The 14,780-nt window shown below is 42.8% G+C and overlaps 1 protein-coding gene across 1 annotated transcript in view; it reads left to right on the plus strand.

The window, feature by feature from the left end:
• The window catches only part of PHLPP2 (PH domain and leucine rich repeat protein phosphatase 2), a 29,471-nt gene extending 16,763 nt beyond the window's left edge, over positions 1–12,708 (plus strand). Inside the window, exons 4-19 of the mRNA XM_063438633.1 lie at positions 371–561; positions 660–785; positions 925–1,079; positions 1,289–1,435; positions 3,534–3,764; positions 4,456–4,658; positions 4,765–4,825; positions 4,905–5,000; positions 5,081–5,236; positions 5,869–6,069; positions 6,288–6,450; positions 6,601–6,731; positions 8,822–8,932; positions 9,025–9,219; positions 9,408–9,639; positions 10,483–12,708. Coding sequence (XP_063294703.1) covers positions 371–561; positions 660–785; positions 925–1,079; positions 1,289–1,435; positions 3,534–3,764; positions 4,456–4,658; positions 4,765–4,825; positions 4,905–5,000; positions 5,081–5,236; positions 5,869–6,069; positions 6,288–6,450; positions 6,601–6,731; positions 8,822–8,932; positions 9,025–9,219; positions 9,408–9,639; positions 10,483–11,595 — 3,512 coding nt within the window. The 3' untranslated portion in view covers positions 11,596–12,708. The remainder of the gene's footprint in view (positions 1–370; positions 562–659; positions 786–924; positions 1,080–1,288; positions 1,436–3,533; positions 3,765–4,455; positions 4,659–4,764; positions 4,826–4,904; positions 5,001–5,080; positions 5,237–5,868; positions 6,070–6,287; positions 6,451–6,600; positions 6,732–8,821; positions 8,933–9,024; positions 9,220–9,407; positions 9,640–10,482) is intronic.
• The last annotated feature ends 2,072 nt before the right edge of the window (positions 12,709–14,780 follow it).

Raw genomic sequence — 14,780 nt, forward strand, 5'->3', positions numbered from 1 at the left:
TTTCCTATGATGCAGCGACAGCTGGTTCTCTGCACTGTTGGATATATGGTTTGCATTCTGCTGTAGACATGGAGGAGTGGGATTGTATCTGTTTTCTGGGGCCTTGTACATCTCATATTAACTGCGTTAGTGTGTACCATTTATAGTGATAGTCTTTCTATTCATTTCTTCCTCTGGCTGGGTGATTTCCTTCGCTAGATGACTGACTGGTCTGATCTTAATCTTTCAGTAAGCATGGTGGTTGGTATACTGATGGGGGTCAATTTCCAAGTAACTGAGACTAAGAATTGGAATGGGTCTATCCACTGCTCTGATGCCATGTCTCGACCGCAGGTGATATCCATAATAATGCAGCTTGTATTCCTTCCAGAGAAACCCAGTCCACTGGAGCAGCTGGACAGAATTCTGCTGTCTGGAGTATTCAATGTGCGTAAAGGCAAAACACAACTGCACAAATGGTCTGAGAGATTGGTGGTCCTCTGTGGAACATGCTTAATTGTGTCTTCCGTGAAGGAATGTCAGACGGGAAAAATGCACATTCTACCCCTTGTAGGTGGCAAGGTGAGGTCAATGATCATCAGACCGTGAGGCATATCCCAACAGTTCGATATAACTATTCTCTTCTTTACCAAAATGCTGATTGCGTATTCTCTGTGCAGATTGAGGAGGTGAAGAGAAGACCGTTGTGCTTGGCATTCTGCTCGGCTGAAGCCCAGGCTCCGACTTACCACATTAGCTTTGATTCGCCCACAGACTATCAGCGATGGCACCGCCAGGCAACCAAGGTAAGAGCAGTCCAGGATAACATCATCCTCCTTCTGTTCACAAAGAATAAATATTTTTGGTGCTATTTTAAGGGTTCTGGTTATTCTCCATGGAGACCTGGTTGGTGGGTCACAGTTCTCCGTGTTGGATCCCTTGCAGGTGGTATCTCAGAGACTCAGCACTGTGGATCTCTCGTGTCAAAGCTTGGAAGAGGTTCCGGAGCACCTCTTCTACTGCCAAGATATCACATCGTTGAATCTACGCCACAACTTCATGCAGCTGGAGAGTCCTGGTGGGGTGAACAGCCTGTGCAGGTCCTAACCTTACAAGATTGTGTAACCTATGACCTATGTGATGCCTTTAGTAAATGAAAACCGAGCTTCTCTCAATGTGAAAGTCAATATCACTGTGTATAGTAACTCATTGTGCCATGCCTGGAATAAACCGTTAGTGGCAGTCTATAGAAAGGTTATAGGGGTTTCTCAGGAAGGACTAATACCTTTCCTTTGTCACTTTGTTTCAGGTTCTCACAGCTGAGGGTTCTCAACCTGTCCCACAATAAACTGGGAGAGTTCCCGTTGCAGATTTGTGAAATTCCTAACCTGACGGAGCTGAATCTGTCTTGTAATAGACTCTCCCAGCTACCCGCACAGATTGGTCAATTGCTCAGGTCAGTAGGTAGAGTGGCTCAGTTGCTCAAAGCATGTTTATTTTGTGTAATTTTATTACTTTTTTGTTGTTGTTTTGGATGGTATCTTTTAAAACCAAGGCTTTTATAATTATAATATAAGACAGGATTTTATAATTTTGCTACCAATGTTTTCCATACAAATAGTGGGCTGTATCTGTAAGACCCCTAATATATTGCAGAGTGCCTAGAATGGATTCCACTCAATGATAAAGTGCATATATACATATAGCTTTTATAATTGTGAACATAAAGTGAGCCACAAGACAAACTGTGTAAAAGTGCACTGTGCGATAAAACACAATAAAGTGCAAAAAAAATGGTGTGAAAAGTATTGCCTTTATGACTTACATGAGCACACTCTATACATACTATTGTCTGGAGTATCTCAAGTGAAAAAATAAATAGAATAAATTATAGGGTAATACAGTAACAATGAGTGTCACAAAGGAGTAAGGGAGAATATTCAACTCACAAGTGTATAGCAGAGAAGCTCTAACTGTATGGGCTCTTCAATATAACCAGAGTGACGACTGTGGTATAAAAAAACACGCAGGCTGGCAGGTAGACATCGGCTACATACAGCTTCCCCTTATAAACCGGGTGCCAATGCTCGTTCCAGGAGGCGGGGCTTCCCACTTGCGTGCAGAACGTGATGACGTGAAGGCACAAAGACGCGTTTCACCGATGACTTCCAATAGTCCACCATCTCTATTTAAACCCAAGTAGAGACTGTGGACTATTGGAAGGCGGATCTGAGGAAGCAGAGTCATCGGCGAAACGTTTTGCAAGCTGGTCGGAAGCCCCGCCTCCCAGAACGAGCATTGGCACCCGGTTTATGAGAGGGAGCTGTACAGTTAGAGCTTCTCTGATATTCACTTGTGAGTTGAATATTCTCCCTTACTCCTTTGTGACACTCATTGTTATTGTATTACCCTATCATTTATTCTATTTATTTTTTACATCAGATACTCCAGACAATAGTATGTATAGAGTGTTCTCATGTAATTCATGAAGGCAATACTTTTCACACCATTTTCTTTGCACTTTATTGTGTTTTATATCACTGTGCACTTTTACACAGTTTGTCTTGTGGCTCACTTTATGTTCACAATTATATAAAAAAAAATATATATATATATTGTGTGTGTGTGTGTGTGTGTGTGTGTGTGTGTGTGTGTATTATATATATATATTTGATCATTGAGTAGAATACATTGTAGGCACTCTGCAATATATTGGGTGTCTTAAAGATATAGCACACAGCGTAGCATGTTGCCACCAGGAGGCACTCTGGAGGCTCCAGAAACAAACCTCAGCCAGTGCTGGAAACCATAGCCACGCAAGGTGTGACTTGGTCTGTTACACACACGCAACAGCTTCCCCGATGCTTGTGCTGCAGTAATGTCTGACCTAACACCCACATCCTGTACTACAACATTGTGAGCAACGAGGAAGATGTGTCTGTCCGTACTGGACAAAACTTGATACTGTCTGTTTTTTTGGGTTTTTTTTTTTTAACTATCAAGAGTGGGGACAATAATTGGGACATTATTGGGGAGGAAGACGGTGACAGAGAAGAAGAGACAGTGACAATGGAGTGGAGACAATAAGAGATAAACAGGACTGTGACATTTAGTTAAACTTACTACTCCACATGTTGCCTGCAAATCAGGGGAGTGCACATACACCACACACACTGACTATCAAACACAGTGACAATCTCAACAAACACTCCTGCTTTCTCCTACAAACAAAAAAATCCATGCTGTGACTACCGTTAAAAAGTGGAACATTTCCAGATCCGCCTATTTTCCTACGTCTTGCCTTTCAGATTTCAATTTGGAGTTTAGTGAATAAATCCAGAAACAGAATTTATGTTGGGAGAAGTAACGTTGCAGCCTGGCTAGCAGGTTAATATGTGAATGTGATATCTGTATTGTGTGTTCTATTTTTCTTTTACAAACTGCCATTTGTGGGTTTGTAAAACCAGACCTCCTTTAGCCGTTTCTTTGCTGGACTTGTCACCTTAGAAGGGACACTAATGGCTTGTTTATGTATTCTCCCTCTCTGTCTCTAGCCTTCAGACGTTGATCCTGGATGGGAACTCGCTGACCTCAGTACCTGAAGAACTGGGTTGTCTGCAGCACCTCTCCACCTTCGGCCTTTCTTTCAACGATTTTAGCAATATCCCCAAGGTCTACGAGAAACTCTGCTCCGTGGAAAAGCTGTGCATGGCCGGTAACTGCGTGGGAATGTTGAGCCTCCAGATGCTAAACAACATGCCGCACTTGAAGCATATAGACCTGAGGTGAGATTCTCCCACTGCTACGTTGGCTCGTTATTCATGTGTACAGGGGACACATCGTGGACGGGAGATCTGTCGCGCTGTGATGGGTATTTCATAGCTGACTTTATGCATTACAGCTAGGTTAGACATTGAAAAGATTGGCAGATACTCACTCACCTTCTTTACCTAGTTTAATTCTTTCTCTTGCCTTGTAAACGTTAATTCATTGTTGCTACCATGTTGAGTATAACTGGCACAGTAGAAGTTGTCCACATTGACAGACTGTTTAAGTTAAATACACAGATTTGCAGGGTGACCGTCCTGAACGGATCGGATGGTAGAGGTGTGTTTGTAACTTATATCCTACTTTAATGTCCTAGTTACCCATTAAAGATAGATTAGTCTTCTTTATAAGTTTGACGGGGCAGTGAGGACTGGTCTTAGCACCTGCTGACCAAGACATGTAGAATATTGAAAGTCTATTCAAAGCAGATTTTAAAGATTGTTTTAGTCAAATCACCCAGAAGGGACTTCAATATGATGTGCCATTCAGATCATGCCCTATTCGGTCACTCAGCGTTTTACTTATGTCATTTTGCTATAATGTCCATATTTAAACACACTTGGATCTTTCTGGTGGTGTTTGAGGATTGGTTTGGTAAAACTGCTCTAGACAACATCTGAATATTCTTTTCCTCTTTCTCCGATCTAGAATGAATCTTCTTCGGCAGGTCATGGGGGGCAGCATGGAGTGTATAAAGCATATCACCTACTTTGATGTCCGGGACAATCGGTTGACAGAACTCGATCTGAGCTGCTTGGGAAGTCTGGAGCAGCTCCATTGTGAACGGAATCAACTCAAGGAGCTGAAACTCTGTGGCTTTTCTCTGCGAGCCATTTATGCCAACTCCAACCGTGAGTTCTAAAGCCTTGTTCTCGGCTGTTGTATCATGTTATATCTAAACTGCTGGCACTTGATGATTGGCTGATGCCCATTATGTGTGTGATTCCTGTGTCACAGGTTTGACATCCATGACTGTTTTTGTGGCCCCTGCTCTGCTCGCTTCTGCAGATTTATCGAGGTACGTAACATAAAAAGACGGCGCAATGTTCAGTGTTTGGCTCCTTAAAGAAGCCATTAATATAATTTTATCGATGCAGGAATTGTTTGGCTGCAGTTCCAGAATGGGTGTGTGAGTCGAAGAAGCTGGAAGCTTTGGATCTCAGCTGGAATCTCCTGACAGAGGTTCCATTGAGGTAGGTACACAGAGCTAAGTGGCAGCAATGTTGGATTCCAGCTTTGTTTCCATCATTGATTGTTCTTCCTTCCTCCTAAGGCTGATGTGTAGTCAGAGTCTCCGGAAGCTGGCTGTGGGACATAACCAGTTGAAGAGCTTGCCAAATCCCGTGGAGAACATTTCCCTGGACACGCTGGATGTGCAGCACAATTCTCTAAGCCACCTTCCCGATGCTCTTTTCTCAATGGCGTTAAAGTAAGTATTACAAGCGTCTCTTTAATCCCTCTGCTGGTACAATGCGCACGGTGCAGATGGATTCTAGGAGCAACAGACAGTAGATCGCAAGTTAGCTACAATAATTATTCCTATGTCATGAGCGTGGAAATAGAAATATTAAAGTAGTTATCCAGGAAAGATACATATAGTTTGTAGTTTTCAAGTACTTCCTGAGATCTAAATGTTTTACCCAACTTAATGGAACTCGTATTATTGACCTCGGAAGAAGAATGAAATGCTAACTTTCACCTAACGATCAATCTAAAAATGGACATGATCTACGGATTCTCGACACCGTTTCCCTCACACGTACACAAACTGTGCATGGAGCAAATGGCTCTTCTGTTCTCCGAGTATTATTGAGTCAGTGAAGTTTAACTGTTTATTTGGGGGGAAAGTTCAGGGAAGAATGAAAACATAAATTCTCTGATTTAAGTATAGCTTGCTTTAAATACACATAAAGCCATGGTATTATAAAGAATTATGACATCTATAACAAAGGAATGTTTGCTGGTTCCTTGAATAATTAACTCTGGAACACGTTAGAATAGTCTGCATGTACCCTGTCTGCCTTTATGATCGCCCATTAAATATATCCAGGATTTGTTCAGTCTCAGGTTCCTAAATGCGTCTGCAAATTTTCTGGAGACCCTTCCCTCTGCGAGTTATGGGGAGGACACGATCAGCCAGCTCCAAGTTCTCTATTTGACTAATAACCGGCTCACGGATCAGTACGTTCCAGTACTGACTGAACACCTCAACCTCAGGATTCTCCATCTGGCTTTCAATCAGCTTGATACCTTCCCAGCAAGGTGAGATGTTTGGGATAGGTTGGTCATAACTGTAATTGGCGTTTACTGCTCAGTCCCAAGGTCACACTGAGTGCTACAGGACAAGGTCTTTATCCTAAAAGTATGCACTGTGTCTTACTGTTACCTGTACAGCTACTCTACTTGCTAAGGACACCTGTAAGCGCTATATAAATAAAAAGATGATGAATCCAAATCTGCTCCATGTTTGTGTCTTCCAGTAAACTCCATAAGTTGGAACAGTTAGAGGAGCTCAATCTCAGTGGGAATCGCCTGAGGACCATTCCAAGCACGGTGTCCAACTGCAAGCGACTGCACACACTGTCCGCTCACTCCAACTGCATCACAGTGTTCCCAGAAATCTTCAATCTGCCGCATATCCAGGTCTCCCACCACCTGACACTTCTCTCAATGCTGTGCTTCTTCCTCTAACCCGTACAGCTCTTCCTGACCCCTCTGGTACCCCGTAGGTTTGTGTTCATTGTACTTTATACGGCCTTTGGCATGAGACGTCTTTGCTCTCTGTTTCTGCAGCTGGTCGACCTGAGCTGTAACAGCTTGACGGAAATTCTGCCCCCGGAAACTCTCCCTCCGGCCCTGCATGAGTTGGATTTGAAAGGGAACCATGACCTGGCCCTCACACACCAGCTCCTTGATATCTTCAGGTACCCGACACAAGATTTGAGAGTTATTAGAGATATATATAATATGTGTGTGTGTGTGTGTGTGTGTATGTGTATATATATGTGTGTGTGTGTGTGTGTGTATATACTGAGATAAATGGATTACATACCGAGTAAGATATGCAAATGAAGTCAAGCAATATTAAGATAATTATAGCAGGACAATGCTACATATTACTTGGTTTCAAAAGAGCGCACAGCTACCTTATTTTAGTTTACACATTATAGAGAGAATAAACACATAGCTAGATCAGATGAAAGTAATTAGTTTAATTGACCTATACTGTTATAACCGGGTCAAGTGAATATATACCACCGGAGCGGACTACCAGATAAATAATGTGGAAATATCCCAAAATATAATAAAATGGTTTAATAGAACAGAATAAAATGTAAAGGGGACGCTCCCCTGCACCAGCTCTCCCCATGAAGCAGTGAGATAGCTTTGCTGGTAGGACAAAGCCCATCAGCCCCGGGCCTTCATCCGAATCTCCGATCAGAGAGCAAGCATAGAGCACACCATGGGCTCTTTGTGAGCCAGTCAAATTGCCAAGGGTTGCCAGGGCTTGCACGCTGCAGGTATGGAAAGCTGTTGGGTTCGGCCCTCGTTTTTCACTCCTCCAGTCCCACACTGTTACAGGAACTGGTACATAACGTGCACTGACCCCCTCCACATCAGGTGGGTCAAGTTCCTTAGAGAGTCCCACATAAGAGAGATCCTCCAGGTGGTGTGGACTGCAGACAGGGTGAATCCCCATCTGGGTTTCCGACTCAGATAGAGAGCAGTGAACCAAGGCACTGCTCGGATCCGACTCATTGGCAATGGAAGTGAGTTGCAGTTCACGTCTGGATATACATTACCATAACCACTTGTATACCGCGTCCAAGGCTGAGCAGATTGAATATTTCCAGCCCTGCAAGGAAACCTCCATGAGCAGGGGCGATGTAGCTGGAGAGGGGGCCATGTTATCTGAGCCTCGCGTAGCCAGCTTGCCTTAGGAGAAAGGTGTGTACCAAGTAGGTAAGCTTAACCCCTTAAGGACACATGACATGTGTGACATGTCATGATTCCCTTTTATTCCAGAAGTTTGGTCCTTAAGGGGTTAAAGGACCACTGTAGGCACCCAGACCACTTCAGCTCAATGAAGTGGTCTGAGTAATGCATTCGGTGCTGACATCGGCAGGAGGAGGAGAGTTCCCCGGCGCTGGATAAAGCTAAGTGGCTGAAGGGGTTTTAACCCCTTCAGCCCAGTGGGAGAGGGGCCATGATGGTGGGGGGAACCTAAGGACTACATAGTGCCAGGAAAACGAGTTTGTTTTCCTGGCACTATAGTGGTCCTTTATGAGCCAGCTGCTTTGGACAACCCTCACCGCTCCAAAGATGGGGAACAAGCAGAATCTCAAAGATCCAACCTCTTTAGGCCAGGAGATGAACCTCTTCTCCTGCCCTCTGAGCTTGCTAGCTGGACCAAGCCCCAATCCCTCAAGTTGTTCTCTCTGGGTAGCTGCAAAACAATTTAAGCTGCTTCCAATTGGAGTACAAAATTAGGGTATTCGATCTCAAAACATAACTTAACGAGTAAAATCAGAGTGAAATGCCTCCCTCCAGCATAGCTGCCAAGCCCCACCCTCAGTATTGATCACAAATACAAGAAATTCCACAAACTATTCAGAAGAATCTCGTTGGATTCATATCCAGTCCCCAACGCTAATCATCCTGATCCGAGGATACAATGTGTCTGCTTCCAGCACAATGCGTTCCAACATGATCAAACCGCTTTTTATGTATAGCTTTTCAGACCGTTTGCGTTTTTTGTTTTTTTTGGGAGAGGGGGGGGGGTTTGTATACATCATATTGATCTTTGTATAGGATATCTTTCTTATGATTTAACTAAATTATTTATCTAAAAAGTGACTGTTCTCGTTATAATTTCCACCATTTTCCATTTCGAAGAACTGCCAAATTTAGGGGGGTGGTGGGGAAAAGAGTGAAACAGAACACTTTTTCTTTCTGAAAATTGATTACCCACCCCCCAGGTTTGACAGACCACTCACAATTTTTCTCTTTTCAGTCATATCTCAATATTGAAAATAGACCATAAACTATTTCCGAGCGCAGACCTGGCTGCGCCAAATACCCCGTGGCGTCATGGACTCGCAGAGATGTCTGGACAGAGGAACAAGTGAGTATTCCACCCTGTGACGTCCTGTTTGTAGTTGGGAGATTTCTCAGGGAGTTTCATGCAGCGACCGTGACCTTCTCCACTTTCCACAGACTCTGCGTATCGTCCCTTGCCGTGGGTGACTTTGCCGAGGGAGTGGAGGCATTGTACGGCGTATTTGATGGAGACCGAAATGAGGAGGTTCCACGACTGTTGCAGTGCACTATGGGTGATGTACTTCTGGAAGAAATGCAACAGTCCAGCAGTGATCGAACCTTCATGTGCCACACCTTTCTTGTGTCACACAGGTCAGTGAATGTTCTTACCATGGCAAACATAGGTCAAAAAGGTATACTTTCATTATAAATGAAGCAGAGTGAGAGCTCTCAGACACGTTAAAACTCAATATTGAGATAGGCTGACTGAGTAACCCTCTTCCCCCCTCCCCCCCCATTTTGATATTTATTGTATGTCCATATTTGACATTTTGTTTTAGGAAGCTAGGAGTGGCAGGTCAGAAGCTGGGTTCTTCTGCCCTTCTCTGTTACATCGGACACGGAGCAGCAGACCACAATAGCGGTTTCTCTCTAACTGTAGCCAACGTGGGGTCATGTAAAGCGGTACTGTGTCGGAACGGACAACCTCTGTCTCTCTCTAGAGTGTTTTGTTTGGAGCATTGCCCTGAGGATCTGCTAAAGATTAAGGAACAAAAGGCAATTATCACAGAGGTTAGTGAAATAAAGCCACGGGCAGCTCTAGCAAGGTTTCAACTCTGATTCTATCCTATTTTAATATTCATCTGCTGATTAACTGGAGCCAATAAAATCACCAGATTGTTTGTGACTCACTGGTTCTATAAACGGCGCACCCCTGTGTGTGGCGGTACTCTGTGATTCGTGGAATGAAATGTTATCACAATTATTACATTTTTTAGTTTTATCCCAACTTTAAAATCCTAAATTGTTTAGCCATTACACCTTTACCAGTCACTTATTATGATTTTGCCTTGAACATTTGTAGTCCACAGGCAAAGTTAAGAAAGATCAGCTAGCCTTTTGGCTTAAAAAGGCTTTTGAATTCTAATTAAGCAAACTCCCACCAACAAACGTCTTTTCATCCTGTATTGAGAATTGCATGTTATTTGTTTTTTTTTCCTTGGGTATCACCAAAAACATGGTACAACTCAATCATCTAGACCAGGGGTTCCAGGATTCAGGGATTATTACCCTGTAGTGTCTAAAGTGTTTTTTGTTTTTTTGTTTGTTTGTTTCCTAAATACTGGACTGTTAGGGGGTTCTTGAGGACTGTGCTTGGAACCACTGATCTAGACTTTACAGTGCCACCACCAGTTGTCCAGGTTTTATCTATATTCCTAAACAAACTAAGCCATGCCTTTATTGGATTGTCAGTGTGAGAACCATATATAGATGTTATTTAAAAACCCTCCATCCACACATCACCTGCCACTACTGGAGAGCTTGTTGCCTAGTGAAGGGGGAGAATCAGAGTACGACCCACTTTAATTTTACTAGTTAATATTGTTCTGATTACAATTTATTTTTCCCTTGTAGGATAACAAAGTAAACGGAGTAACCTGCTGCACTCGTATGTTGGGTTGTACTTATCTTCATCCGTGGGTACGGCCCAGGCCTCATGTCACTACAGTAGCACTTAGTGTTCAAGATGAGCTTTTGATTCTGGGGAATAAATCTTTGTGGGAGTATGTGTCCCCTGAGGAAGCTGTAAAAGCCATTCGCCACCTTCCCGACACACTGGCTGCTGCCAAGAAACTTTGCACTTTAGCACAAAGCTATGGCTGCCCAGATAACGTCGCTGCCCTGGTTGTTTTTCTTAACATCGGAGAGGATGCTTGCACTTGTGAAATGCACACACTTACTTTACCTAACCCCTCTGGTTCAAACTCTACAAAAGAATCTCCTGACTCGGCAACTCCATCTTCCAGCAGTGGCATTGCATCAGAGTTCAGCAGCGAGATGTCTGTCTCTGAGGTCAGTAGTGAGGTCGGGTCCACAGCCTCTGATGAGCATGCCATGGCTGGTTTAGACTGTGGCGTCATCCCTCGGACTGAGAGGCGCTGCAGTTTACATCCCATTCCATCAGCAGGCACGTTCCAGCGGCAGCCATCTTGTGCTACTTTCTCCAGCAACCAGTCTGACAATGGTTTGGACAGCGATGATGAGCTACAAGCTGAAGGCATCATTACCAATGGCAGTAGAGTAGAGGTGGAAGTGGACATTCACTGCAGCAGACAGCAGACACCTGAGGTTCCTTGCACCAGCACTGTTCATGGTCCAGAAGATGACAGTGGAGGGATCTTTGTTCAGATTCTTCAACAAAACAGCCTAAACCATAAAAGTTCATCTCTTTTAAGCCAAGAAAAGGACGACATGCCTCCAACCATGTCTGGATCATGCATGTATAGGAAGAAGCACTCCAATGGCTCTGTTGTGCCTCTAGAAGAAATTCTTAACCTAATTGAAGTTGCCTCTGAGGCCCCTAAAAGAAAGACTGGTTACTTTTCTGCACCTTCTCAGATGGATCCCGATGACCAGTTTGTGGTTCCCCCTCACTTGCAGCATGAAGTACGGGAGCAGTTGGGTGAAGTAGAACTTGCAGCCCAGGACAAAATCAGCGGACACGAAGAGTTCGACACAGCGTTGTAACTTTCTGGGCAGGACATTGATTGGATATGGGATGTTTAAAGAGATTTAGACTCCTAGCAGCTACACTAACCAATACTCTGAATTGCACATTTTTAGAAGCTGACCATGTTAGTTGTAGTTTGCTATGGTCCTTTCCATTGACCATGCCCCCCATAAAGTATATATATTTTTTTGCATTCTAATGCACAATGACATTCCCTTCGCCCTACACCTGTTGTGAATGGCAGGTTGAACAGCAAACCACTGCTTACCTCTTAATCCTCACCCTTTTTCGAAGCCAAATACCATTTCATTTTTATTTCTTCAAGGTTTAAATCTGAGCCACTGGAAAAATGTGAAATATATATATATAATTTGTGTATGTTTGCAAGTCTTGTTTCTACCCTATAATTATGAAGGTGCACCCACCATAACTACAGCTTTTTCCACTTGTTGCCGGGAGTGACTCCAGATGCGTGGTATGGCGTGATTTGCCCAATGCACCGTTTTAATGTTGAATGTGACAATCCCAGTCATGTTTGTTGAGTTAATTGTTTGTTTTTTTTCTCTAAGAGAACAAAGCCAATTGTGATCAATATTTTATTAATAAGGCAGCTCACCGCACTTTCAATTTAGTTTTACATTCTCATCATGTTTTAACAAAACAAAACTGCTTTCCAGCATGCTTCCGTTCCCAACGCAAGTTCGTTTATTTTTCTTTCACATATTTATTAATCAATCTCTGGCTGCTTTAATTCTGGGTACCAGAGAGGGATCATGGGAAACCTCAAGAGAAGTTTTGCACTTTAGGTGGACGAATCCCACAACGAATACAGTCAGGGAGTTGACTCCTTTATAACTTGGACTCTGGTAGTTCAAGGAAGGGATTTGGACCCTTTTCCAAGCAATGTGATCTAAACAGCCCCTTTATTCTTATACAGGACTAGGTAGAGGAAAAGACGTGAAAATCCCTCTTTTTGCCCTCGCAGTTCAATACAGCCCCCTTAGCTAAGTTATGGTTTCAAACCATTTTATTTGGGTTTAATTTGATTGATACGTTGTAAAACATGTTAATTAAATATTAGAAAAATTTAGAAAAATCAAAGTTCTGTTAATAAAAATATTGTGGGCTTTTCTGTTTGATGTTTTGAGTGTGTGTGTGTATATTTATTAATGGTTCGGAGTTAGCGCAGAGTGCTGGTAAACTGCAATGCCGGCTATAATTATGGTGCACCGGAGAGAAGAGGATCATGGGAGATATAATTTCTGATAAGTTGGAAGTTCCTTAAAGGGAACTTTTGGCATCAGTATCAAATTGCTATGGTGTCCTTTAGAGATTAAACCAATCCCGAACAGTCTAACCTCAAAGTCTTCTCTCCAGCGTTTAGGTCTGCTTTGCCTTTCCAACTCTCTGAGCTTCGTCCAACAGGAAGCCGCGGACAGGGGCACTGCTGATTATCTTAGTGTCAGCTGATGCTCTCCGTCAATTGGTGGCAGCTAGAGGCTTTTTGTTTTAGAAGAATGGGGCAGAGGTAAACCGTGCTGGAGGGAAGACGTTGGCACGCCAGGGACTGCCTGGCACCATAACAACTTAATTACAATTAAGTTGTTATGGTGTCAGGAGTGTACTTTTTACCCTGTCTGCTACCATCCTGTATAATGCACAAGATATGCTTATAAAGATGAATTATGGCCATACTGTATGTTTGTTTGCTGCCAATAGAAAAAAAAAGTGAAATAAATGGGCATTCCTTTTTAGGCCAGATATAGCTAAATTTAAAACATAGGTACCTTAGAGATTGTGTTTCCAATTCAGTGATTTTACTTTATCTAAGGTTTATCACATTTTCGTGACACATTTTGTGTTTTCCAAAGGCATACTACTCTTATTGATTAGGCAATATCAGTGTCCAGCTATTAATAACTATAAATGTAAAACCTACAATAAATTTATTTTCATTACAAAACATCCTGCAGCTAGTATGTGGCCTTCATCTAATGAATCTAATAGATTGAGACCAGAATAGCTGAATTGAAAAATTCTCCAAGTCTGCTTTGAAAATTGTTGGCTAAAGTGAATTTAATATTTTAGACCAAACTAATTATTAACCATGTAGAGATATACAACTTGCTACGTCTGTGTTCTTCTAAAGCTGCCTTCAGTACTTATCTACAGAGGCCGTAAGCTTGCTTTAATTCAGGTGTATTAAAGTGGTCATGGTGCTCGGTGTCTGCATGTGCAGCGACATTAGCCAGCCCGGTCTGACTGATGTAAATTCTGTGTTGTTTTGGCTGGCTGTAGTCAACACGCACTATTGCTGCAACTGAAAATCGCCTTCCTTTATAAGCCCAGCCCACACGGTGACAGATTTGTGGGTTTTTGTAGTTTGGAATGTTGGGACCAATAATGCAAAAAGGATTCCTGCAATGCTAGCAGGAGCTGTGAGGGGGCAGCAGTGAGGTGTTTTTAATCTGCTGTTAAAATTCCTCTGATTCACTGAACTCCATAACAATCGAATTCTATCGAAGCCGAATGGATCCCTGACATATTGAAATAAATCTCACAGCCACACCAAGACACATTTTAAAACCACTCAAACAAATTATCCTGTTACAAAAAAGTGACTCATGTAAAAGTAGATTGGGGTTGTATTGGGTAAGGGTATGCTTCTAGTGATAAGGGGGGGTTGGGGATTACAGAAGTTTAAAGGTTTAGATGTAATTTCCCTGGTCTATAGAATTGGAACAACTGAATGTTATATGGAGATTCAGGTAAATGCAGCTGAATCAAATTGTAAATTCTGTTTAAAAAAAAAAAAAGTCAATAACTGATTTAGCATTTTGTAAATATATTATATTCCTAATGCTATAATGTCCTGCTTACACTATATGTTCCTCTCCCAGGCAGTGTGAAGAATTTAAAGGGACACTATAGGCACCCAGAACTCTTCAGTGCCCCAGGTCCCTTAACCCTGCAATGGTAATTATTGCAGTTTTTTAACAAACTGCAATAATAACCGGCTAGGGTTAATTCCACCAGCCACTAAAAGGAACTTCTGGTTTATACATGGGGACGTCCAGCGTCACCCAAAACCCCATTGGGAAGCATTAGGTTTCCCCTGCCGGCTGATGTCAGCGGGGGAGGAGTGAATGCAGACCCAAGCCAGTGCCAAGGGCCATTGCTGCAGGAACAAGGTAAGTGACAG

The sequence above is a fragment of the Pelobates fuscus genome, chromosome 12 (genome assembly GCF_036172605.1).
Source record: "Pelobates fuscus isolate aPelFus1 chromosome 12, aPelFus1.pri, whole genome shotgun sequence".
Lineage (NCBI taxonomy): Eukaryota > Metazoa > Chordata > Amphibia > Anura > Pelobatidae > Pelobates > Pelobates fuscus.